The sequence below is a fragment of the Penicillium expansum genome, assembly GCF_000769745.1.
Source record: "Penicillium expansum strain MD-8 chromosome Unknown contig44, whole genome shotgun sequence".
Lineage (NCBI taxonomy): Eukaryota > Fungi > Ascomycota > Eurotiomycetes > Eurotiales > Aspergillaceae > Penicillium > Penicillium expansum.
The window spans coordinates 340,937-367,373 of record NW_015971181.1 but is presented as its reverse complement, the minus strand read 5'-3'; the positions used below and the strand labels follow the sequence as shown (position 1 = coordinate 367,373).

The 26,437-nt window shown below is 47.7% G+C and overlaps 9 protein-coding genes across 9 annotated transcripts; 5 read left to right on the top strand and 4 right to left on the bottom strand.

The window, feature by feature from the left end:
• Positions 1-1,188: 1,188 nt before the first annotated feature.
• On the top strand, positions 1,189-3,268 carry PEX2_015060 (SUMO ligase MMS21; the record flags this gene model as incomplete). Its single annotated transcript, XM_016738782.1, has 2 exons — positions 1,189-1,913; positions 1,987-3,268. The coding sequence occupies 2 exons, from the start codon at positions 1,189-1,191 to the stop codon at positions 3,266-3,268; spliced, it is 2,007 nt and encodes a 668-aa protein (XP_016602676.1).
• Positions 3,269-4,273: 1,005 nt separating this feature from the next.
• On the top strand, positions 4,274-6,023 carry PEX2_015050 (DUF895 domain membrane protein; the record flags this gene model as incomplete). The annotated part of the gene is made up of 4 exons (XM_016738781.1): positions 4,274-4,510; positions 4,625-4,939; positions 5,025-5,653; positions 5,714-6,023. The coding sequence occupies 4 exons, from the start codon at positions 4,274-4,276 to the stop codon at positions 6,021-6,023; spliced, it is 1,491 nt and encodes a 496-aa protein (XP_016602675.1).
• A 728-nt stretch (positions 6,024-6,751) lies between these two features.
• On the bottom strand, positions 6,752-8,163 carry PEX2_015040 (phosphoesterase superfamily protein; the record flags this gene model as incomplete). The annotated part of the gene is made up of 2 exons (XM_016738780.1): positions 6,752-7,552; positions 7,603-8,163. 2 exons carry the CDS (start codon positions 8,161-8,163, stop codon positions 6,752-6,754), a joined length of 1,362 nt encoding a protein of 453 aa, XP_016602674.1.
• Positions 8,164-10,828: 2,665 nt separating this feature from the next.
• Positions 10,829-11,874, bottom strand: PEX2_015030 (putative mitochondrial dicarboxylate carrier protein; the record flags this gene model as incomplete). Its single annotated transcript, XM_016738779.1, has 2 exons — positions 10,829-10,877; positions 10,934-11,874. The coding sequence occupies 2 exons, from the start codon at positions 11,872-11,874 to the stop codon at positions 10,829-10,831; spliced, it is 990 nt and encodes a 329-aa protein (XP_016602673.1).
• A 2,760-nt stretch (positions 11,875-14,634) lies between these two features.
• Positions 14,635-15,261, top strand: PEX2_015020 (uncharacterized protein; the record flags this gene model as incomplete). The annotated part of the gene is made up of 1 exon (XM_016738778.1): positions 14,635-15,261. The coding sequence occupies one exon, from the start codon at positions 14,635-14,637 to the stop codon at positions 15,259-15,261; it is 627 nt and encodes a 208-aa protein (XP_016602672.1).
• Positions 15,262-15,412: 151 nt separating this feature from the next.
• Positions 15,413-15,664, top strand: PEX2_015010 (uncharacterized protein; the record flags this gene model as incomplete). Its single annotated transcript, XM_016738777.1, has 1 exon — positions 15,413-15,664. One exon carries the CDS (start codon positions 15,413-15,415, stop codon positions 15,662-15,664), a length of 252 nt encoding a protein of 83 aa, XP_016602671.1.
• A 1,247-nt stretch (positions 15,665-16,911) lies between these two features.
• On the bottom strand, positions 16,912-19,231 carry acuF (phosphoenolpyruvate carboxykinase PCK1; the record flags this gene model as incomplete). Its single annotated transcript, XM_016738776.1, has 4 exons — positions 16,912-18,252; positions 18,628-18,828; positions 18,915-18,990; positions 19,050-19,231. The coding sequence occupies 4 exons, from the start codon at positions 19,229-19,231 to the stop codon at positions 16,912-16,914; spliced, it is 1,800 nt and encodes a 599-aa protein (XP_016602670.1).
• Positions 19,232-23,090: 3,859 nt separating this feature from the next.
• PEX2_014990 (uncharacterized protein) lies at positions 23,091-23,613 on the bottom strand (the record flags this gene model as incomplete). Its single annotated transcript, XM_016738775.1, has 2 exons — positions 23,091-23,449; positions 23,526-23,613. 2 exons carry the CDS (start codon positions 23,611-23,613, stop codon positions 23,091-23,093), a joined length of 447 nt encoding a protein of 148 aa, XP_016602669.1.
• Positions 23,614-24,229: 616 nt separating this feature from the next.
• On the top strand, positions 24,230-25,300 carry PEX2_014980 (alpha/beta hydrolase; the record flags this gene model as incomplete). The annotated part of the gene is made up of 1 exon (XM_016738774.1): positions 24,230-25,300. The coding sequence occupies one exon, from the start codon at positions 24,230-24,232 to the stop codon at positions 25,298-25,300; it is 1,071 nt and encodes a 356-aa protein (XP_016602668.1).
• Between the last annotated feature and the right edge of the window lie 1,137 nt (positions 25,301-26,437).

Here is a 26,437-nt window from a genome sequence, read left to right as displayed (position 1 = left end):
TCTTGGCAGCGGCATATACACCGCTAGAAAGCCTAGCGCTACATCAAATTGCTACATTATACTCTTCAGTAAATGCAGATCAGTGCTCAAATCAGATGTGTATACGGGGCGCCAAGCCACCCGCATCTTTGATACGGCAGTTGGATTGGGGCGTAATGGTCTTTGTAACTGTCGTCCGATTGGTACGAGTTTCAGAGAATATGCGAGATTGTGTAGATTTATGAAACAAGCAACCCTTGTCGCTGATAGGTCGTTGAGTATGGTTAAGGCGTGCCATTCTGACTTCGTCATTCTAAGCTGACTTCACAATGTAATTCATCTGGGAAGATTGAGGCACATACCGAGGGTATTTTGTGCTATTCGAGCAATAAAATCAGGCATAACGAGGTAGCTAGAATATTGAGACGGGGTTCCCTTATCATCAGCTCATGCGTGGGGGTTTGCCATGTAATTAGTGAAAGATGAAACCCTGCAATTTCAATCCTATGTCCAGCAGGAGGAATTTGTGACACAAACCAGATATTTCAAAACAAACTGCTAACTCACATTCCCCTGTTGACTTTGATTCAAGAGCAACTCTATGTAGTTGAAGAAATACTAATGGTCAAGGTCGTGTGCCTCAAGAATAGCGGGAGCTTCTGGCCTGGCCGATTTCTAAGATTGTCTGTCACTGGCGAGGATAAATACCTCGAATTAAAAACTAGAGTGTTGTTTGTATATCTAGATATTTTGCACCTCCCATTTGGAGATGCTGTATTTGTATGGGAGAAAGGAAAATATGTCATGTAGATCTTTTGGCATAAGGTTGAAGTGGGAGGTGATGATGGGGAATGTTTCCCACATATACATCTAACAGCTAGCGGGTTGGTCCTTAGATTTTCAAAATTGGAGGAACATGGGTGTAGACGATGCAGAAGAGATAAATAAAAGTGTTGAGAGAATTATACTCGACATACCTACTTCCAATGTCAAGGCCCACCCCCATAGTGATAAGGCTTATCGCTGGTATATGTAACCCAAAGCGGGACTAGCGTCATCGCGTCTCGCGTCGGGATTTCGAGATGCGCTTTGTTACTTGGACTTTCTTTCTTAACGGCTTGGGAACCCTGTACTCGAATCAAAGCATAAAACCCCCGATAATCCTAATCTCACCAACCCACCGACTACAATAATTCTTCTCCCACAAGAATGTCGGCCACACCAAGCCGACGGCCCTCAGCGTTATCTCAGCCACAATCAGCACAATCACGCAGACGAAACGCAACCCACACAGAGGCGATACCCCTTCCAGAATATGAGCCTCCTGTGGCCCCTCTCACAGTCGAAAGCCAGCGCCAAATCGCCGCCCTCCTTTCATCACAGCACCTCCGCACCCTCCGCACCCACCTCCAACATGCCGCTGAGAAACTCACACACTCAGGCGGGGAAGTAAACGAGCGGCTTAGTGATGCCAGGACCCGATATGAGAAAATGAAGGAAGCGCGCCGGCGTCAAGGCGACGAGAATGTCGATGATGACGAATCCAATGAGGAGTACCAGCGGCTTGCTGAGGAAGAGATTCGGGTCAACGCTATCACTGCGAAGATGGAGGAGAAGACTCGACTGATTGTCGATTCAGAAATAAAGCTCCAGGGGTTGACGGATGCGATGAGTCAAATTGAAAGGGAGGAGGGCGAGACTGTCGCTGCTGCTTTGGGAGTGCGACAGACCCGTCAACAACGAGCGAGGCAGAGAGCCAATGCTGCCGATGATGATGATGATGATGGGCCTGAGGATCCCGCCGATGGTGATTATGAAGATGAGCAGGAGATAGAGATGCGGGAGCGCAATGCCGAGAACCCGCCTAGTCGCAAGCTGGTCGATAAGTTGACGGAGGGCCTTCAGAAATGGGATGAGCTTTCATTAACAGAGAGGTATGAGATTTACTCCTGGTCATATTTGTGGCTGTTATACTGGAAAGCGCAGAAACTGACAACTACGATCTAGATATGCCAACAATAACTCCTACATCGGCTTCTACCGCATGGTACACGACTCCAAGTTCCCCGGCGATGACGTCCCGCCATTGCCTCACTCATCTACATGGTTCGACCACATGGAAGATACGAATACGCGATCGGGGGCATCTACACGTACACGCAACCAGAACCGTCGCGCCTCGCCCGCCGGCTCCGACGATGACATTGCCATTGAGCGCGAGCGCATCTCGCTCAAATGCCCATTGACTCTCACACCTTACCAGGATCCTGTTACCAGTACAAAATGTCCCCACAGTTTCGAGCGCGAGGCCATTATGGACATGATCAGCCGCAGTCCGACGACTATTGCGCCCCCGGCATCTCGTCGGGGACAGCGCCGCGTCCATGTGGTCAAATGTCCTGTTTGTTCTATTCCGCTGACTGCGGACGATCTGCGCCCAGATCCGGTTCTACTACGACGTGTTCGCCGCGCCCAAGAGCTCCAGGAGCGCGAGGAAGAAGATGATCACCTTGAAGGGGATGGCAGAAAGCAGAAGGATCGAAGTACCGGCATTACCTTAGGTAGTGACGTGGAAAGCGATGATGATGCTATGGATGTTGATGCCCACCCTCCCTCACAGCGCATCAAAATGGAGCCGCTCAGTCAGGCTGCTCGGGCCGCTCAATCTGATGAAGAGTCTAGCGAAGATGCGGAGAGTCAAGATGGTGAGGTTGAGGATGTGGAGAATGTAGAAGGGGAGAATGAAGAAGAGGAGATTGAACAAGAACAAAATGAAGAGGAGGAAATTGAGGAACCTGACAACGAAGAAGAAGAGATGCAAGACATGGAGATCGACGAACTGGACAACGAACTAGCGGAGAACGAAGTGGAGATTGAGGAGCCGGAGAACGAAGAAGTGGAGACCGAACAAGTTGAGATTGAACAAGAGCAGAATGAAGAGGTGGAAACCGACGAATCGGAAAACGAAGCCGATCAAAATGAAGGAGTGAATGAGGAAGTGCCTATCAATGAAAGGCAGAATGAGGAAGAGCAGAATGAAGAAAGTCAAACTGAAATGGAGAACGGGGATGTGGAAGATGAAGATGCGGCGAGCGAGGAGGAGCAGAATGATGCTACGAATCCTCACAAGGATGTACAAGCGGATGTGCAGAGTGGGAAAGGGAAAGATAACAGCGAGGACAGTGACAGTGAGACCGAAGACACTGAAGACAGCGATAGTGATATTGAACCCAAAGTTGAGAGTGGGTCCGATGAGGAAGTGGAGGGAGAAAGCCAAGAGAGTGATTGATATGCATGACACCGTCCATTTCGAGCGTTTTTAACTGAAGTTCCTTCCCATTCAACCGAGACAATGAAACATTTTAATCTATGGAGCACATATTATCGTATGGGATATTTTCAAGATATTTCTTAGATCTCAAGCTGACTGCATCTGTACTACATAGAATACAACCTCTGATTGCTTGATTCATGTTATCTGATACATCTAATTCTGGTGACTGCCGGCAGGTGTCAAGCACATGTTTTAAAATTCCGAAAGAACAGATTACGCTAGTCCCCTCGTGGTGTCTCCCCGCAGTTGAGCCAACGGAATGTCTCGTGGGACCCGGACCAATCAGCCAATCAAACGTGAGACATAGCTGTTTCAAGACTAGCGTCCCTCGTTCTCCCTTTAATTATACGATAGTCTCTCTCCTATTCTGTTATTTCTTTTATTTCTTTTTATTTCGGGATGTGACTCTAAATGCCAGATCTCCAACTCTATTAGCCGACAAGCCCCATAGTAACCTTGGTGACCCTACAAATACTACATCTCCTCCCCCAGTCATTCTCACGCGACAACCCGCTTTACCGGCCCCCAGTCAAAGACACAGTACCATCAGGGTGTAACACTGCTATCAAAGCGTCCCGCTCCCCAATCATCTAGACCCCGCAGGGAAGAGCCCCTTGTCCAATTGTATCTACCACCAATATCTATGCTGCTCTTCCTTAAGGCCCCGCCACAGAAAGCTAGCTCCAGCCCGTGACTGAACCCAATGCAACCCTGCAACACTATTTTGGCTGTTGATACATCTATCTCTCTTATAATTGTAATCTCGACTTACTCAGGCTTATATCTCCAGGCTGGAGTGGTAAGGGTACATCGTACAAGAGCTGACTATCTTTGAATTTTTTGGTTTAAAGATCTCATGCCTCCTTTTTGAACTTCCCTCCCCCCCCCCCCACACACCTCTTAATATTCTCTACACATTTTATCGTCTATTTTTCTACGGCCTCCACTCCTTCATTCATAATGGATGAACGGAAGACCCCCGTCGAATATTCCTCCGAACCTGACCCCATACCCAGACCTGCCGGATGGAGGTACAAGTCGAGAAAGATCGGCAACTTCTCAACGAGCTGGTATGCCTCGCCACGCATCCAGCTGGGCATGGTCGCCTTTGTCTGCTTCCTCTGCCCAGGCATGTTTAACGCCCTGAGTGGAATGGGCGGTGGTGGAAAATCCGACCCCAGCTTGGCCGACAAAATGGTACGATGGGACCCCGGCACTTTTGTTTTTCTTCTTCTACTCGTGTCTCCACTCTTCACAATACTCCGAAACTCCGATTTGGTCGCATTGATTCCCACTCTCTAACAATAACAGAACATCGCCCTGAACAGTACCTTTGCCGTGGTGGGTTTCTTCGCCGGAACAGTCGTCAACCGTCTCGGTGTCCGTCTCTCGCTCTCCTTCGGTGGAATCGGTTACTGCATTTACTCCATTAGTCTTCTCGTCTCCGAACATGCTTATGTCCCCGGTTTCAACATCTTCGCCGGCGCCTTCCTCGGTGTCTGCGCAGGTCTGCTCTGGGCCGCACAGGGTACCATCATGATGTCTTACCCAATCGAGCAGCAGAAGGGTCGGTACTTTGCTTGGTTTTGGGGTATTTTTAATGTCGGCGCCTGTATTGGTAGTTTGGTGAGACAAGCCCACTCCCCCTTACCTGGACCTGCAGTCCCAATTGGCTACATCATTCATCAGCAACTAACACGGTAATTTAAAGATCCCTCTGGGCCAAAACATCCATGTTACGGAGAACAAGACTGTCGGTGACGGTACTTACATCGCCTTTATCGTACTTATGTTCGCAGGTGCCTGTCTCGCCCTGTGTCTCTGCGATGCTGACAAAGTCGTGCGTCCCGATGGCTCGCGTGTCATCCTGATGAAGAACCCCTCGTGGAAGTCCGAGATCGTCGGATTGTGGGATACAGTTCGCTCGGAACCATGGATCGTCCTCCTGTTCCCCATGTTCTGGTCCTCCAACTGGTTCTACACATACCAACAGAACGCCATTAACGGCGCCTACTTCAACACACGCACCAAGGCTCTGAACGGATTCCTGTACTGGTTTGCGCAGATCGTCGCCGCTGTTATCATGGGTCCTCTCCTTGATACCGAGCGCGTTCGTCGTTCCGTTCGTGCTAAGGCAGCCCTGATCGGCCTTTTCATCCTCACAGTCGTTATTTGGGGTGGTGGCTATGCTTGGCAGGCGAGATATACCCGTGCAGATGTGGACCCCAAGACCACGGATTTCACGGGCTGGGATTGGACTACCAAGGGTTACGTTGGTCCCATGTTCCTCTACTTCTTCTACGGCATGTACGATGCTGCCTGGCAGGGTATTGTCTACTGGTAAGATCTTCTTCGTCTTCTTCCCTGCCATACCTCGTGACTGACATCGTTTTCTTCTAGGATCATGGGCGCCCTCGGTAACTCCGGTCGCAAGCTCGCCAACTTGGCAGGATTCTACAAAGGTCTTCAATCTGCCGGTGCAGCTGTCATGTGGTCGTTGGATGAAAGAAAGATCCCCTTTATGAACGAGTATGCCTCGAACTTCGGTCTGCTGTGCGGTTCGATTCTCATCGCTGTTCCGGTCGTCTTTTTCAAGATTAAGGACACTGTTCCTGTGGAGGAGGAGCTTGAGGGCACGGGCGAGACGCTCGAGGATGTGCTGCCGCCTGGTGCTATTGAGTCCCAGCGTGTTGGCGATGATAAGATCTAATCAAAACTAATATGAACTCGAAGGGAATTGGATGGAATATGATCTTTTTTTCTTTCGTTTTTGCGATGGGCGTCTTGTTTCTCTGTGGACTCTGGAAGTGCGCCTTGAGATCGTGAATTGCCGATCTTATGGTTTTATTTTTTTTTAACGTTGTCCCCTTACGATTCCCCTCGGCCATCTGGCTCACATATCGCCAGTGGTGCACTCTGGGTCTCTATTTTTACGAAGTCGGTTTTAATGGTGAATTGTTTCACACTCACGATGGCATGTCTTCCTTCTCATTTGTGTTCCTATTCTATAGGACCTGCTTTCTGCTTTGCCGTTAGAATGGAATACATTCAGATAAATAATGGAAAGACGTTACCTATGTCTACGCAATTATCCCATTCGCGACTAGGGTGGTAAATTAGACCTAATGACACTCTCGAACTATATATAATTCTAAAGGTTAGCTTCGATATACCGAACTTGTGCAATATCAATACGAGATCTTGTCTTTGTTTTGATGCTTTATTGATTCATGGAGGAAGAAATCAAGCTACTAGAAGCGAGATTATAAAAATGTTAGCACGAGGTTGGTTCTATATATATATCAAGTGCCACGCTCGAAACATGTGCCGAAAGCTTATTTGGAACAATTTACTGATCCACCGACCCGTACCTAAGCGTAAAACATGGGAAATATTCATTCACTCTACTAGTATCAAACATACTCGCCCCGAAAGCATTCACAGGGTGAACGAAGCAGGGCCCGGCAGGGTGGACGGAGTATTCTTGCGAGATTCGGACCGGATCAGATGTTCAAAGGACGCAGAATCCTCAACGCGAGGGTTGAACGGCTCGAAATCCCATAGATAGCCCAGGGTACGGAGAATAGAAGAAGCCGAATAAGAGACAGTCTGGCCCTCGGCATCAGTCCCCTTCTGCTCGACGAATCCCTTGCTAACCCAGGGCGAGATTAGAAGAGTGGGAATACGGCCACCGAGACGGTTGAATTCATAGGTATACTCTTCTCCATTGGCGGCCTTCTCCGTGTATGTCAAGTTATCCGGACGAGTTGCCAGAGGGGGCGGGACGTGGTCGTGAAAACCGCCAGTCTCATCGAAGGTGAGAATGAAGAGAGATTCCTCCCACTGAGGGCTGGCGCGGAGAGCCTCGTACACCTTCTTGATGAAGGCCTCGCCGTCGGAGATCAAACCACTATCGTGCATGGAAGTCGTGCCAACGCCACAGCACGAGGGGTTGAGGTAGGAGAATTCGGGAAGAGCTCCCTTCGCGGCATCGGTGTAGAAGTTAGTCATTGGGACGACTTTTTCAGTATTGTCGGAGGATTTGGTCCACTCGAACCAGTGGGCCTCGGGACCGGTGCCGCCGGCGGTATCCCAGTAATTGAGCCATGTGTGGTTTGTTTCGCCTAATTGTTGGAAGATGGATCGCTGGGAGAAGGAGTAGGTACCGAAGGAATCATCGTTGGATCCGTGGCCGGCGGTGGTGCCGGATACCAGAGCGGCACGATTAGGATCTGTGGGCTATAGATAATTTAGTAAGATTTCCACATCGGACTTGTTGCTTTACTTACCCCAGCAACATCAGAGTGCCAGTGGTTGAAGGTCAAGAAGTTGTTGACCAGAGATGTCAGAACAGGGACCTGGTCTTCGGTGTAGTAGTTCATGACTTCGGTGGCTAGCACAGACTTATTGACAGAGGATCCGTAATTGTGAATTTGCTCGTGGATAAAACCATTATTATTCGGGACCAGCTTGCCCTCCGCAATTAGTGTGTTATCAGGTGTCCATTCGCTGTAGAATTCCATAGTGTTGCCGGTGACAGCATGGCTGGGGTCACTAGTGACAGAGTTGTAGTCCCTAAGAGCGGTGCAATGGGATCCCTGCGAAGGATCGGTCACATTGTATGGGTTGCAGTAAGGTCCATTTTTGATAGGGTTTTCCAGGCCTTTGATGGTCTGGCCCCCGAGCAGGTTGTCAACAGACCGGTTTTCCATACACAAGACGACGACATTCTTAATTTTGGACCTCAAGTTCTTGATGGAGGAGGTAGAATGAGCCTGCTGAGGATTGGCAGGGATAGCTGAGGCAGCACTGGCAAGGGCCAAAAGGCCGACAAGGGCACTGTGGTGCATTTTGTGTAGAATTGCTTAGTTCGTGCGCTGCTTGGAAGGACACCGGAAGATGTAGCTGCTTTATACCTGACCCTTGAGTAAAGATCATTGCTACAGTTTCATGAGCTGCTCCCACGTGGGAACTATGGAATATCAATTGGAGCATCCTTTCTTTTTAGAAATCTCATTAAGCGAGATGAATCCCTGCGGTATAGTCGCAAACTATGCCTTGATTGGGAGCAGACACATCATGAAAAGAACAATAAGTGAAAACTATGGTCCTCTGCCAAAGATCAGAAACAAAACAGGATAGCTATTGTCTCCAATGGAATTGGAATAAGCGGACACGAGGTGCATGACTGCAAGTTGGAAAGAAATTCGGAAGTATGCGGGGTTTAGTGCTACTGCCATTCGGGAGAATTAGTTGGACGATCTCAATCAGACGATGCAACCAAAACAGTCTAGAGGCATACATGCAAGACACTGGTATCCGGCTAGGAACATATTGATATGAGCTATCTGCACGGATTTCGGTCTGGCTGTGTTATAATACTACACTAACCGACTGGGGAAGTGGCTAAGCTTTCTTTTCGGCACACCCCGCAGGCCATCCCGTCTCATAGTTATCCCGTGCTGATTGATAAGCTCATGATTGGACAAAATGACTTGGATATAATCGGAACCTTTAGTTATTTTGCTCATGTAAAAAGTATTTACTGCTAAGAAACATGCCACCATCGATCTTGTTATCGCCCAATAGACTAACGGAGGTTGGTCGCAACTTGTGACTATACTGTACTATAAGGCCCGCTGCTTCTAGCTATAGAGAGTATTTGCTAGGTGGCTGCTTAAGTACTACAATATGAAAATGCAGATGTCAGCGCAAGAAGTCACTATGGTATCCTTGCTGTTCTTACTACGCAACGGGGTTATAAGCAAAACACCGAAGTACTCTTTGAAAATGGCACGTATATAGTCGGTGCGGTATGTCTCCTTATGTATTTGCCCATTTTGAATGTTGTCGATCAAATAAACTGTTGTTCAGAGCTATATTTTAGATTCTCACTTCCTTCAACCGCTCGACCCCTCCTAGCCGTTGACAAATATGAGTTACGCCGGCTGGAGCTGAGTAGAGTCATCTGAGAACTCTGAGTGGTATCTTGAAAGCAAAGATTCTAGGTGATCATAGTTATTCAGCATCCTATGAGTATTCTTAGCTTCCTCGTGGAGGTTAAAATAGTCAGATTACCACAACACTGGTTGATACCTTTCATCAATGTCTTAGTACTGTCAGAGTATAACTAAATCTGCAATTTTTATTTTTTTTTACTTAAATACACTGGTACCGATATTGATTTAGCTTTGCGATAAAGCTGGCAGTATAGCCTGTATAGGAAGTTAAATCTTTTTATATTAGAGTTATCTAACATCCATTCAAGAAATACCATTACGTCTGTTTTCTTTGCTACGCAAAAGAACTAGAAGTATTATTTCTCCCCTAGATAGTTATAATGGATAGGTTATAGTTGCGTAGTACTTATGAGTGTGATATTAGTATGAGTGCCTACTTGATCTACATTGTCTTGATGTATTTGATATGATGCTTTTCACCAATTATCGACGCTTTCAATAATACTCAGGGCTAAGTACCTTTCTCGATCATTTAAATATCAGGACCCTGCCTTGGTAGCCACAATACAGATGGTTTGTTATTCTTGTCCGGGGCGGCTATAAACGGAGCTCCCGAGGTCACTTGTGACCACACACGTCATCACTGATACTTTGATCACTAAGCAATGTTTCGGCCCGAGGTTATTCGAAGTGATCTTAGAGTGTCTACGGAGTAGGATTTGGTAAAGTAGGATTTGGTAAATAGGCAGCTTAAACCGGCGTCCAAGGCAGCAATTCTTGGCGGCCGATTTACGTCAATTCGCGTTGTGGTGTAGGAAGATACATATACATTTTGAAGAATACCAACCAACATAAATTAGAGAAATTAGACTGTTAGATATTGAAGAAAGGAAAAAGAGAGAAATAGGCAAGTAAGCTATCTATCCACTGAGGATCCTACCTAGCTAGCATATCCACCTCAAGCAGACATAAGTGGCCCAAGACCATGGTGTAGAGTATGGTAGAGGCAAAGAACAACAGCAAGATAAGAGGGTATTCGCTTGTCGAAAACTCAGCAAAGGCAAAACAAAATAAAACAAGAGAGTGAGCAAGGACTTGACAAAGACTGTGTGATGTATTCTGTTGTCGTGCTGGCTTTCCGCGGAGACCGACCCACCCCGTATCCTCTCTCCGAAATTTCATTTCCTCTTCCCCGGGAATGAAAAAGAAATTGCAAGTGGAAATGACTTTTTGCCGGTCATGTTTTCCGAATGTCCAGGAAGCAAATCTACCATGGGTGACTTGTCATTATAGGGAGGGTGGGTTTTTGTGCGATGCACACAGGCCAAACGGAGCATAAATTGTCTCAGAGTTGGATTGGTAGTCTTCCTCCGGACGCTGCGCTTCCCACGGATGTTAAAAATAGCAAATAGTGTCTATTGATAGACTTTGTGGCGTGCTGAGAATATTAAATCGTGTAACCGAGCAACAGGTCGATGTGATGTCGTGTAATCGAAGAGCAATGTAAAAGAATGAAACCCGAAAATCCAGGCTTTCAAAACAAGTAAAAGCAAGTTTACTTGGTGAGGAGGTTGAGATAATCAGCCACGATGAGGGTCACCATTCTGCAGATCGAGTCAGTGGGGAAAAAGTTGGGGTAAAATAGTGGGGGGGGACTAACGCATGAGGAGCGATCCGGACGTAGTAAGTTCCGAAGCCACGGTAGAAACGCAACCAACCCTCTTCCTTAGCAACTTTGCGTGCACAGTCCAATAGGCCCTTGTACGGAACTAAGCCAGTCTTAGGGTCCTTCTGTTGCTTCTGAAGACGGGTCTTGATGAAATCGAAAGGCAGAGACAAGAAGCTAGCGAAGAATCCAGCAATTCCAGAAGCAGCAAATGTCTGATTCTGAGCGGAGAGAGAAGTGTGTTGCTTAAGCTGCTGCTTAGCCTCAGCGAAGAAAGTCAATTGACCCATGTTGAGGGCCATGGCACGGACAACGGTAGGCGAAGCACCTGCCCACAAGGCAGCGAGTCCCTCGGTGCGGGTGATACGACCGAGAGCATCGAAGACGGAACGGTAGTTCGCGCGAGCCTCGGGGGCTTTGAGGCCGTCAGACTGCATACGCACGAGGGCCAAGTCGGCCGGGTTTCCAATCATGGCTGCGATTCCGCCGGCAGTCAGTCCTGCCGCAGCACGCTCGGCGAAGGTTACTTTTCGGCCTGCCGCTTCGGCGCGGGTATGGAGCTTCTTGGTGAATGTCTCGAAGAATCCCAGACGTGCGGTTGTGTAGACGGCTTGGCGGAGGATACCGGCAGACAAGCCAGTGTAAAGATCAAGGACTTTGCCGGAGGCGATGATGTCGCGGGTAATGCCGAGGGCAGATGGACGAGGACCGGTTCGGGCTCCTTCGCCGGCGAGCTGCAGGCGCACTTTGACCATGTCGACGGGTTGGATCACGGCTGTGGCGGTCATACCGGCCAGTCCACCGTTGAGGAAGGGTAGGGCGGCGCGGGTGTACGGATGGTGCAGGAAGTCGGTAGGAGCTTCGATGGCGGTCTTGGTTGCGTTTTGTGTAGAGACAGCAGCAGTGCTGGCACTCTCCTTAATAGTGGATGCCATGGCGAAGTATTAAGATCCTAGATGTAGGTCAATACAATGCTCGATGTATAGCGGCAGATTGTCTGGAAGAAAGGGAGATGTACTAACAATAAGAAAACTCTTTCAGAAGGTCAGCAGGATCTCCTTGGTGGATTTAGAAGCCACGGGGACGGGTGTTTTGGACCATGGTACTTACCTATGACGTAGTTGCTTTTATATGGAAGATTCAAGGTGTGCATAGAACTGTTGAAGGAGAACAGAGAACAGAAAGCAAAGAGAGATAATATGAGGGGAGACACAAGAAAAGTCACAGGACAGAGAAGGTGCGGGGTGTTATGTTGTTTGTAGAGTTCAGTACTCCGGTACAACTATAAGGGTCAAACCGGGGACAATGGGGGCCTGAGCTTGTCTAATATACTGAACTCTCAATTAATCTACACAACCGCGAACTCATTCCGAACCGGAGATTATTGCTCTACAACCGATTCTCAACCGATGGCTACCCGCGGGCCCCACGCCCAGGGTGTATGGAGACAATATGAAGACGGGAATAATGCCTGGCACTTGCCTGGACAGTTATGGAGCGAAAGTCGCTAGAACTAGCCCTCTCCATCAAGGTTTAAGTGTTGGGCCAATGATATCTACATCATTTCGATTATCAATGCACGAACGTGGACACGTCTGCACGCTATGGAGCTTGTCAAAATGCGGGGGGATAGCTTGACGATCCTGCAGTCCATGAACTTGCCCTTGACATTATACACGTGTCTAAGTCAGAAAAACATCTAGATATCCTAGAGCTGTCTCGAATACCATTGAATACAGAACAGACAGCAGATTACCATTCCTTTGCTTCCTTGATCTCTACAACTACATCAACGCGGCAGATACATGAGTGCCACGAGCTAAATTCGGAATCCCCACCAGCGCTAACCTCTTTTGGGGTGCCCCACGAGAACTTATCGGGATCCCGTTCACACTGACATACCCGACACCGCATATACACCTCTTCTGGACATATCTCGGAGATCGATTAGTATCTGCACTTGCCGTTACAGATGTTCAATGCATAAGCTGTCCAAGAATAGGTCTCAAGCTATTACCAGCACAATCTCCTCGCGGGATATATTCTACGTTGGGCATCAATTCTCTACAAACGCACGGATTAGCCGTATATCGGACTATGAAATAATTGTTGGGAGCCCTGCCAGAGAGGCTAGAATTCAATAGACTGGACTAGCATACATTGGCGGGGTGAGTAAGTCTGATCGGCTATGTTGTATTTCACCTCAGTAATCTTCTCCCGCTTCCCTCGGGCCACGATCCGAACTTGCTCGGACGGCAGTCCAATCGGCCAAGCATCATTTTGCTGACACTGTGGTGGGCCCTCCCTTGCACCATCCCTTGGCCACTGACCAATCTCATGCACTGAGATTCTAAATGATCCCCTTTTTCCTTTGTGGAGCTGCGGCTCTCGCTAGTTGACAGAGCTAGTCCGCATAGATTCCTCCGGTTTGAGCTGGCATCTGGCCTCTTTACGCCGATGACCGGCAATAATTATGTCAGGTAAGCTTTTGAGGTGGATACTCACTCCGTATCTAGTGCTGCATCTACTTCATGGTATTGGTCATTTGTGACGATTACGGATATAAGTTGTCGACTCCTAACATCATTCCAAAAGGAGCGGGCAAGTCGGTAAGAGCTAGCGGAGGATTGTTCTCCGGACACTATCGTCATTTCTTCATTTGGGCATGCGAACCCCTGAATATTCGTCCCGAATAGGGCACGGAGAATCGACGGATTTTATTTTGAGAAGTCAAGTTTTCGAATGAGTGGGGTGGGAAGGCCAGCAAAGCGATGCGAGACTAAACTATGAACGGTGAATACCTAAGACATATCCAAAATTGGATATCACCATTCGATGATAATGTACAGCCCGCCAAGTCCATGTTCGAATCGTTATATCTCTCAAAGTCCGAGGCCCCCGGTGTAATCCAAGTCCGGGACTTCAAAGTACCGCGAAGATGAAACGCCCAACCAAATAACCCATGCGCATAGCCACGGACCTCTCAATGCGCACGAACACATTACTCTATCTGCATCATCTTCCGACTAAAAAATAACTCATATTGGTCTCGGAAACCGCCGTCCAAAACAAACCCATCACTTCCACGTAAACAACACGAACCAGCGCCGTTACTACTATTCCGCCTCAAGTGCCGAATGCTCTCCAAAGTATCTCCCGCGGAATCCACTCCGTGCCTAGCTCGACCCTGAAGAGTTCCCACGCGGAATGTGTCAACCAAACTCAAAGCGCATCACCACTCCCACCCCCCTCCGCGGAAAGGGTTCTCGGCAAGTCGGGAACTCCACCGGCCTCGAGCCTCGATTTGAACCCACGGGCCTGCCGGCATGAGAGTTCGGGATCGCTTCTTAGGTATGGCTTTCTTAGCTAGGGGGTATCACATTCAGGAGCCGGGGACGGGTTGTAGATGCGGGAGTAAGGATTTGTGCTATTTACAAGCTTCATGTACCTATCCTTGACCTCTGACCTCTTACCTCTGCCTACTATATATACCGCTGCAGAGACGAACAGATATTCTGTTTGCTCTTGTGATCTTTTGGCCTAACGGTCAATTGCTCTTATGTAATCCCTTAGGAGTAGCGGCATAAGCGGTGTATAGGATTACAACATCTCACTCGCAGTCTCTACCAACCTGCCAGTCCCTTGATCCTATCTCCTTTCGTTAATTTTTGGCTCCAACTCTTCGACAGTGAGAAATGGCACGGAAGCAACCCATTTATGATATCGGCCCGTTTAAATCAAGTACAAAAAACACAGACACGCAGTTGAATGTTTATGTCTCCAACAAACGCTTTAAAGTCGATCTCTTTACTTCCAGCTTCGAACCCTCGTCTGGTCTCCTAGCTGAATATCTTTGGCACGTTCAACGTCTAGATCCAGAATGGATCCCTGATGAGTCTGAGGTAGATGCTGATGGGGAGTTTGAAGACCCCCTTGATGAAATGCATGATTGGATCTTGCAGCCATTTCTACCAATCTTCTACGAAATTGCTCCCCTAGACCCAAGCCAAAAGTACACTCTCGAGGACTGTCTGTTTGCAGAAGAACTGCATTACACTGTGCAGGTGGTGGGAGACAAGCTAGCTCCTGTGTATCTCAGCAATACCAAGAACATGAAAAACCATCTCATCGGGGCCTGTTTACCATCTTCTGTCGACTACTCGATGTTTCCTATCTATCATCCTAGAGAAGTCCAGGTTCCTATTAGTGCAGATTCAGCTACACTGCCAGGAGTACCTCAAAAAGTATTCATTCATGGGCAACCACAGCCTAGCTTCTTCAAGATAGTCTACGGGGGTAGCTCCATCACAATTGATGTATGATAAAAGTAATCCCATGATATGCCCATCATCATCCTGGACCAGCCCTTCCAGTTGTGATGTAAGAATCGGAGGGTTGAATTTCGCCATGCGAATCTTTGAATAAGTAAGAATTTCTCTTGCGGTAATACCCATGTCACACTCAATTGCATCGATGGACGTGATCCCAGATTTTCCAAGCTCCGACAAAAATGGGTTGATCAAATTTCGCACACACTTTCATTCGCATAATATCATTTGGGGAGATGCGAAGGCAGCCAATGTGCTCATTGATGCCGATGAAGATGCATACCTGATTGGTTTTGGAGGAGGTTATACTGATGGTTGGGTTGAGAAGGAGAAGTCTAACTCGACCGAGGGAGATCTCCAGGGACTTGCAAATATCAAGCGGTACCTTTTTGAATGAATACCAGAGGACTATCCTTGTTGATTTACGTTTTACACTAAAAGAGCTATGCATACCCTTCGTGTTCAAGCAAATGAATTCTGCAAAATAAGATAGCTAAGAAATCATTCAGAGTCCAATCACTGCAGGGACAGAGCGATCAGAAATAGAAAGCATTCTCCTTTTCCTTGGGCTTCCTATCTTTCCACAGCTTTTTAGCGTCTTTCGGTTCATACGTCATTTCAAGGTTCCTGCTGGGGTCTGTGATGACAAGCAATACCCGTCGCAAATTTGCTTACAGTCAACTGAAGGCTACCGAAGACGTCCTTGGTATGATAATGCAAGGCTTGAACGGGACGAAGCTCAAGAAGTGATACTTGAATAGAGTCAGATGTGATGGCCCAAAGAAGGAACTACAGTAAACTAAGACTACAGAAATATATTTTACATATAAAAATATCGCGACACGGCTTATCTTCAAACAGCATCATGCTTCGGCCTCAAATCCTCACAGGCAATCTTTCCATAAATCAGAATTATATAAGTGAATACGCAGTCCGGGCTGACGGCGACTAGCATAATAGAATGTCTGTCATTGGACTACTTATAGTCCACAAAGGTGGCTTTGTTGATAGTGTAAAATCTTTTATACCCATGAATCTACTAGAATTCTTAAATGGTTAAATATCTCCTATCCTCGTTCGAACATAATGTACATATATATTCATAGAATTTACTTAATAAGGTTAGTGTGAGAGGAGTCCCTGAGCGATATATAATTATGATTTGATATTTATTTACTCATTAACTTACCCCATTTGCCTTGTCCATTTGAGGGGGAAAGATCTTGATTATAAGGAGCATTGTCCATATATTCATGTCTTACCGTTGAGAAAGGTGCATACTAATCGCTAGCTGAAATTCTCGTTCTTGTCATTTTAGTTGGAGAGTTACGAAAAGGAAATCAAGTCAGTCTGAAAACGTATGATTGCATTGACTATCATGTAAGAAATTGCTTCGTTAAAATATCACTACAAAACTCCATTCAGCCAGTCAGATAGATGGCGAAAAAATCAAAAAAGCACCCAAATCGGGGGGAGATCAAAGCATATCCATCGCTTGTCCCGATACAAGCGGCAGACGTCGGCGAGAGGATCCAAAGATCATCACCAAAAAAAAGCAGCACGCCATGCAAATGACTTATTCATCCTGTTTGGGAGAACAAGAAACAAGGAGAAAAAGAAATTTTTAACCATCGCTCGAACCCTCTAAACCTGGGGAGCAGCGGCGATGACCTCGGGGGTAGCCTCGTCGGAGTACTTCTTGAAGTTCTCGTTGAAGAGGACAGCAAGCTTGGTGACCTCATCCTTGAAGGAAGTGGAGGCGGTCCAGCTCTTCTCGGGGTTGAGGAGCTCGCTGGGGACACCGGCGCAAGAGGTGGGGACGGGCAGGTTGAAGGTAGCGTAGGTCTCGTACTCGGCCTTGGCGAGCTCGCCGTTGTGGATAGAGTCCAGGATGGCACGGGTGTACTTGAGAGGGCAACGCTTGCCGCCGGTGGTGGCACCGGCGCCAACCCAGCCGGTGTTAAGGAGCCAGGCGTTGACCTTGTGCTGCTTCATCTTCTCGGCCAACATGTGGGCGTAGCGCATGGGGTGAAGAGCCAGGAAGGGCTGAGCGAAGCAAGTCGAGAAAGTAGCCTGGGGCTCGGTGATACCGTCCTCAGTACCGGCCATCTTGGAGGTGTAACCGGAGATGAAGTGGAACATGGTCTGCTCGGGGGTGAGCTTGGAGATAGGGGGCAGGACACCGCGGGCATCACAGGTGAGCAGAATGATGTTGGTGGGGTGGCTGTCGGTCACGCAGGGAATCTTGGCGTTCTCGATGTACTCAATGGGGTAGGCGCAACGGGTGTTCTCGGTAAGGGTGGCATCATCGTAGTCGACCACACGGGAGACGGGGTCGAAAACGGTGTTCTCGAGGACGGAACCGAAGCGGATGGCGTTGAAAATATCGGGCTCCTTCTCGGCGGAGAGACCAATGCACTTAGCGTAGCAGCCACCCTCAATGTTGAAGACACCAGTGTCGGTCCAGCAGTGCTCGTCGTCACCAATCAGCTTGCGCTTGGGGTCAGCGGACAAGGTGGTCTTGCCGGTACCGGACAGACCGAAGAAGACGGTAACATCACCGCTCTCACCCTCGTTGGCAGAGGAGTGAAGAGTCAGGACGTTGTGCTTGACAGGCATCTCGTAGTAGAGAACGGTGAAGACACCCTTCTTCATCTCACCAGCGTACTCGGTACCAAGGATAACCATCTCCTTGTCGGCGAAGTTAATGGCCACGGAGGTAGCGGAGGTCATACCCTCAGTGAAGCGGTTGGCGGGGAAAGAGCCAGCGTTGTAGATGACATAGTCGGGGTGGAAGTGGTCGAGCTCCTCACGCTTGGGGCGGATCAGCATGTTGCGCATGAAGAGAGCGTGGTAAGCACGAGCGCAGACAACGCGAACGCTGATGCGGTAGCGCTCATCCCAGCCGGCGTAACCATCAATGACATAGATGCGGTTACGGGTGTTCAGGTAGTCGACAGCACGCTCACGGTTGATACGCCAGACCTATAGGGGGGTAATGTTAGCCACCAGCCTTATGATTGACGTCATGCACGTGATAGCCTCGGACCAAAGGCGGGGATTGCGGAGCCTCAACTGAAAGCCGAGGGGCAAATTGGGGGGCAAAAAAGGGCAAAGAAATGGGCAAAAGGAAGATGTCACAAGACGAGAGGGAATGAGGTATATTTCGGCAGAGACGGCATTCCAATGGGTTGCACAAAGTCCTGCGCCGAAAAGCTTGACCTCCCGATGCATATGCAAGGGATCCAAGTGGATCTCATGGATGCCATCTGCAAGGGTGTATGCTCCAACATCGACAATGAAATATCCAGTAAATCGCGCAGTAAATCGCGCATAAAGAATAAAAAAAAGGCGACTTACATCAAGTGTCATGGGCTTGTTTACGGGTCCCCACCAGATATCGCCTTCTGAGGAAGATTCTTGGACGATACGCTTGTCGGAGGGGGAACGGCCAGTCTTAGCACCAGAGTATGCGCTCAAAGCACCGCTTGATGTGACAGCAGTACCGGTCTCATAGACAAGAGCATCTTCGTAAAGGGCAGGAACAGCGGGGTTGGCAATCTAGATCATGTTAGGCAATGAAGCAAGAAAAGAAGAGGCATAGACATTGTGATAAAATGTCAAGCGTAAGGGTGGTGAGGTCTTACAATAGAGACTCGGTCGTAGTCAATGTGAGCAGTCTCGTGAAGCTCCTCCTCAAGCTCGGTGTGACCCTTGCTAGGCCTAAGTGAAGACAGTTAGAGACGATGAGGCAAGGACAGTGAGGTAGGAAGGTAACATACTGAACACCACCAGGGTGCAGAGCAGTGCGATTAACAGATGTGGCAACCATTGTTCTGAGTGAAGTAGAATGATAGTTATTGTTGCGTTGTTTCGCGATTTGTTGTTGAATGAAATCTGAAGCCAGAGGACCGAGAGAATCGGAGCGGTCGAGGGGTATATAATCTTTTCCAGCGGAGGCCATAGTCACGATCGGTCTTGGTATGAAGGAGGTTCTCGTGCACTTTCGGTAGTGTTTCTCCACAGTTCCACGGGTGATGTCGGGGCTGAACGCCGAGCTGAAGTGGACACGCGGTTGGTGATGGGATGAAGCACTGTGGGTTGCAAATACCTCGAGGCGCAGTCCGAGTTGACCCGAATGGTTCAAATGGACACGAACTTGATTCGGAACGAGGGGGCTCTATGTCCGAGTAGGTGAAGAGCGATGGGAGGCCTAGAATCAAAAATAACTCATTGATTTTTTTGAGTAGTTTACAAGGAGAAGTTGATCAGTCCAGTTCATGGATTCTTTTATGCTTGCTCTGACGGTTGCGGCAAACGCCCAGTCTACCTAGGTTTACTCTACAATTTCGTCAAATCATCTGAATATTTGTTTCTTGGATCTTGTGAAAATGAGTTTTATTTCTCTCAAAATCTAGGACATCCTGTCAGCCACGACAGAAATGACGCACAATGACTTCATGAAATCGATATAGTTCTAAAAATGTCATAGTCTGGCCCAGGCAGAATCGCGGGGAGCTGACATAATCTCGTCGATCAACCCCTTGACCCTTCAACATTTCATATTTCTCCTGTTTTCGGCATCAACCCGAACTGATATCGGAATGTGTTGCCTGTGGAAAAACAAAAAGGAATGAAAATCTCTCTTTCAACCCGGATGACGATAGGTTCGGCTGCAAAGTCGGAACGACTTGTCTGGGAGTAGGATTCAGGAGCAAATAACGGCGTTTAACCAGCCGAGGATGATGCACATGCATCCATCGATCGCGGCGGCGGGGACCAATCAAGATCCCTACATATCCACTTTCTAGGATGGTCGGGTGGGGAGAAGATATTGCCGCTGGGTCCTAGGCCCTATTTTTACTGGTTTTTGCTGAACGACGATAATTGCTCGTTGTGGTTGTGCAATAGGATCAACCACAAACTCCGAGTAGTACCTAGGTCTCCATACTCCAAATCCAAGCTTAGGGGAGAAACCCATGCACATTACGTCCCAACGCCGAAAAATATGGCCTAGACCATGAACTTTGAACAATGACTCCTATATAATATCGCAAATGAGCGGTCTGCTATGATTTTGTGAGTTTCTATCGGTCGCCGTCGCCGTCGCCTCTCGGGATGTCTAGTCCTACAGGTGTGGCTTGTGCAATACAGTCAACCCCAGATCCTTCTCCCCGTTAGCGGTGGATCCCGAACCGGCTACGGCCTCGGGAACGCGAGATTTTTTCATTTTTTCATTTGTTTTTCCCGTCAAATTTCACCCGGTGCCATTCTTCGTGAAACAATTAGTTATTTTTGCGCGATTTGTTTCATCTTACGTAGTGACCTCTCTTTTTTAATCCCTGCTGATCATTTTAATTTTTCCTTGCGTGTGACACGAATACCAGAACTATGTATGGAGTAACAAATTTGAGGCTTTTTTATTCACACCCTGAAGGAGTAAGGACTGGTGGAGAAAGGGGTTCCCCCTGTCTCCTCCACCAAACGGAATATGTAGATATACAACATAGACATAGCCGTGATCTTCAGTCATTGAATCTATTCACGCATTCCGGGAACTTGCTTTGCCCTTTTTCGTCCACACCCGTCGCGTTTTCTTCTTGATGTCGATTATCCGGATCAACGTTCACCAACTTTAACTAGCACGTAACTAGTAGATTCTCGGTCCTTGATATCAATCACAGCCAATCATTTCTGAAACTTAGCTTCCTAATTTACCCGTTGTGATATGTTCCTTGTCTTTCATTCGAGTTTTACTATCTGAAATATCTGCCCAACCAGCGCCAGTTGTTTGAATATGGCCTGGGCCGATTTGAAGGGGGACAAAGATTTACTTGTCTCCTAATTCTCCCGAAACTGACTCTAGCAGCTGCACGTCATTGTTGATATGGTTACTTCATTTTACAGATCACAAAAATAAGTTCAACTAGAATATGCGACGAGCCTAAGAAATTACAATACCTAATCTCATTCCCAATCTCATGACTTGTCACATTGGGCAGTATTGCTCCGGCCTTTGTACATTTCGGTCGACGCGCACTTCTTGGCGTCTTGGCTTTTATCTGGGGAAATTGTCGCGTGGTCTTCATCCTAGCTCGAACTGCGGATGCGGGGTATAGTTTAACGAGCTACCAGTTAAAAGGCACAGAGGATTAGCCCGTGACCTGCCGCGGTGATTTTCATCAAATGATGTATTTGAAGATCTGAATTGCAATTTGGTCTGCCTTGACTGTGGATTAACAGTTGCCACATCCTAGTGCGTTTTTCCAAAGTCGCCACTAGCATTGGCAACTGAATCTGTCGGCAATACGAATTAGGAAGGTAAGAATCACAGCATGCATTGACAGAATGCATGGAACTCCCGAGATACTTTTGTTATTATTGTATGTTGTAGTATCTAACATCCGGCGAGTCCATAGGGGTGGCACAAAAAAATTGTGCCCTCGTCCAGGATCGAACTGGAGACCTTCGGATATCAATCTTGTTACCAAGAATGTCATATGGAAAATATATGAGACCAACGTCATGACCAAACTAGACCACGAAGGCTGTCGACCGGTTGTCGGGTAGACTACTCGGACCGAATATGTCCAACAGTGCAAGATTTGCCGACAAGTTGAAGTGAAAGATGAGGTTAGGGGTTGATGACACCAAAAGCATCGTTCATTGTAAAATACTTCAGATTTTGGAATTGAAATTCCACTTTTCACTGATAGATGTAATATTCCCATGAATGTCTGAGTCGTTTCTCATCCACCATGGTTCAAGCTTTTTCCGGAAACAGACGCCAACTATTTTCCTCCTAGTCGCATCGCGTTAAAAAATCGGATGTTTTGCTGTGACTTTGCGCGAGCTCGTGAAATACCCCCTAACAGCCAGTAAATACCAACGCTGTGTATCACAGTTGATGCAATAGCCGATGAACTCCATCGCCGCATCAAGTGACCGAATACCCGTTTGTGAGGATACCTTCGCCCCTAGACAACAGCGCTTCAACAGAGGAGAAGTGTACTCTCGCAACATGTGCCTAATGACAAGCTTCTCATGACTGACAGAAGCTTTGAAAAACTGTGACCCTCTAAGGAGCAGATACTTCATAGATTTGATATCCCGAAGGGTCTCCATGATCATGGATTTTGAAGATGGTATAGCTCAGCATAGATAAAATTTCCAAGGCTTACCTTATCTTCTGAGATAGACATGGAAGGAACAGAAGGCAAGGCAAAGGCAGAGAAAGAGAAAAGAAACAAAAATGGAAGGTGAGGAGGGTACAAATACGGAGTTGGGCAGGAATTATAAAGGTCGTTAAGGGGGATGGTCTACACCATTATACCGTTTGTCATACTTCTACGGGCTGAGCAGCAGCACATTGATCGAAAGGGTATCATTAAGAACATTAGTCCTCTCGGTATGCTTTGTAGGCGGTCCAGCTGAGACCGGGGCCTCGGGGATTTGAAGTACGAAGAAATTCACTCAAATGTTATATATATCGAGTTTACCATACCAGGATTGACTAAGATACAATTTTCAATCAGCACACACTCTACAATCCCCACCAATTCGTTATATGTCACCGTTGTTCGTGAACTTATCGATACCGGAGTAGAGTATGATGATATCCCATTTCATTCAGATAAGCATTGATTATTTACCTTATTTACCTGATGCTGATATGCAGAAATCTCAGATCAGTTATTATATTATTAGATTATTGGGGTTTGAGATCGAGAAGTTCTAGTAGTATTTTGCTCCGAAAGTATGCCCGTCTAACATTTTAAATATCTTCAAACTCTAAGCATCAACCACAAACCAGAGAAAGCACTCTAGTACAAGATAAACTCATTACTAGTAGCTCCAGCTTCGACCCACCCACCGAGCAATTTCCGTGCAACTCCCGCAACAAGTTGGTGGTAGTTAGGTGGTGGAACCGCACCAGGAGGAGGCTTACGGCTTGGGTCGCCAGCGATCCACACAACTGGATCTTGCGAGATACTAGCAACATTCTCACGCAATGCCTCAATATCCTCTAGGTCAAATCCACGACCAAAGATAATTGCACGCACAGCCCGGCTGTAGTCTTTCGTGCCGACGTCGTTGATGTGGGGGGATTGAGGATCTCGGCCTGCGAGGAGGTGAGGAATTTCGGATTGTGCTGCGGAGAGGCTTTGGATGAAATGGGTCACTAGTGGGTATTAACAAGCCTGCTACCAAATAATTTGGGTTCTGTCGAAATGAGGAATTATTTATGCTCTACTAACCTTCAAATTCGGGGAGGAGGAGCTCGGAGACTGGCTTGCCGATCCCGGAGTCTAGGGCACAGATGACAATTGGCAGAGGGGAGGACATTGTGAAGATGTGAAGGATGATTGAGATAATATGTTTCCTTTTTTGTTTGATGCGATGGATATTCGAATTGGGAAACCTATAAAACGACCAGACATCGTCTGTATTTATCTCGAAGCTCGGAGTCCGACATACTCGATGCGGCTCGGGAACGGAGACTAAACAGCCCTGGAGTCCCCACAGTGTCAGTTTTTGGCCTAGCGGTATCTACATTTTGGGACTGTTGGAATCATTTGGAATTTATGATTTAGAGATTTATGATAATTTTGAGATTCAAGGTGACTGCCTAATAGTGTAGATAAATTAGGTTATACTTCTAAGCTTTGCTCCATCCAGCCCTGGAGGTGGGCCAGATGGGTTACTTGGCAAACTGTCTAGACGTCATACACCAATCACCTCTGGTGATATTCACACTTTACTGCGACAGTTCGCTTTTGATAACATTTAAACTATGCGTTACAAAATCCCCCTTTACTGGTTAGGTAACAGTGACAGGGATTACCGGGCACCTGAATCAAGGTCTAGTGGCTAGTAACTCACCTCATTCGTCCACATAAACGTCACATATCATCAATATTTCGGCCATTCCTACAAAAGAAAGACTCCATCGCAGTAAAATATGGCATCTACTCCACCCCCTCCATCCCGGTCCGCCCTCAGCAATAAGGCCCACCGATACCGCATGCTCTCAAGCCTCCTCTCCCTACTGGACCGATACCTCTCCTGGCCACTCCCCCCAGGACCAAGCGTCGAAATCGCCATTCCCTCAAAAGTCAGCATATGCCCGGGATCATCCCAACTATACTTCTTCACCTCACCCTCAAAACCCCTCTGTCCCCGCAAGCACGCCAACCCATGCCCGCCCCGCCCCGTCCTTATCAACTTCCACGGCGGCGGCTTCTCAATCGGCCACGCTCTCGACGATGCCCGCTGGGCAGGTACCGTACTGAAAGCCTGCCCAGATGCGGTAGTAGTAAGCGTTGACTACCGCCTAGCCCCAGAGCAACCCTTCCCCGTCGGGCTAGAGGACGGCGTCAATGCTATACTATGGCTATGGCAAGAAGCGGAGAAGCTCAATCTTGACAAAACGCGCTTCGCGCTCAGCGGATTTAGCGCAGGTGGAAACCTCGCTCTAGCAGTACCATTCCGACTGCACGAGGAACTACAGAAAAAGCGCTGGACATCGATAGGCGGGGAGATATCGTTGGCTGGATTGGTGGTATTTTACCCTAGTACAGACTGGACGCGAACGCGGAAAGAGCGTGATGCGACAAATCCGATTGCCGCGGAAAAAACTATGATCTCCCCTTCTATGTATAAGTTCTTTGACGATTCATACCTTCTCCCTACAGCTCTGCCGAAACGGCCGGATACAGGTCGGACGGATATGTCGCACCCTTATCTTTCCCCTGGGCTGGCGTCTGCGTCTCTGTTGCATGCGAGCTACCCGCCTGCGGTGGCGATTTATACTTGTGGATGGGATCAGTTGCTTGTTGAGGGGAACACATTCCGGGAACGGCTTAGTGGGTTTGTTGAGGAAGGGAAGATGACGAGTGTAGGCGGGTTTGTCGTTGAGAATGTTATTCATGGATTTGATAAGAAGCCCTCTTTTTGGAGGAAGAACCAAATGCGTGAGAGGATGTACGGGGATGCTATTAGCCAGTTGAAGGTGATATGGAAGATGAAATGAGGTGATTTTGGAGCTTAGGATCCGAAGACACCTGGTACAGATAATACATTGGTATAATAATAAAGCTACCCGCGCGGAGTTTAGGCTACTTTTGCGAATTCTTCTCTATGCTCTCGCATTTCTTGGACTCCCAGCGCCCCAAGACGATATCCTATGACAGGCTAGGGCCATTTACTGCTAAGATATTGTGCGTGATAACTTGTTACATCCTATATTTTACCCTTTCAGACCAGGATCTCACCACACTCCAGTGCCTCGGATCTCCTGATGATCCGCGGGATCTGTAGTGTTGACCACTGAAAGAGCTCCAAGTGTGAAGTACTCGTCAAGTCTCTTTGAGAGCTCGCACTTCCCACCTTGCCGTTTCCAATCATCCATCCATTTCAAGGAAATCACTAATCCGCTCGCACGCTGGAATGTGACAGCTTCAGCTATTTTGTAAAGCGCCGTTCGAGTCACGTCATGACCAGGAAGTAGTGAGGTAACATCCCCAAGACACAATATGCCCTTGTTCTCACATCGCTCAATTTTGTTTCCATATTCGAGTAATTGCACGATAAAGTACTTGGCCAGCCCCATGAGTGGCTTCGAGCTAGACTACACCGAGAAAGTGTGTGGGATAGGTCAGGGTACGGCTTCAAGCAGTCTAGGTGGGTAGTCGGGGCAGAAAGGCCAGCTCTGTTGGTGTGCTTCTGGTACATTCTCCGCCATTGTATATTCTTCTGCGGCGCAAGGCGCACGCCAAAATTGAATGTCAAATGAATTACCCGGTGACTAGGTCCCGGCCAAGTTTTTGTGAGTGTATAAACTTAATTGTTCAATGACCTGCACGAGATCTGCGACCAGTTGAGGTCCTTTGTTCTTCTCCTTGGTTTTCCCAGGTCCTTCGGAATTGTGAGACAAAGATGGAGGCTCCATGTTGTCAACGAAATGAAATGGAGCAAAGGAAGGGTATGTGTAACAGAAGCAAATAAAAAAGGGGTGTGAGGTGAGCGAGTGAGAGAATGATATATGAGCAAGCTAAAGAACAATAGACCGAAACTAGAGTGACAAAGATCAATAGGTAAGCTGGCAGAATAATGTTAACTGAAAGAAGTGAGAGGCTGAGATGCTCATCTCGCCTTCTACACACCTTCC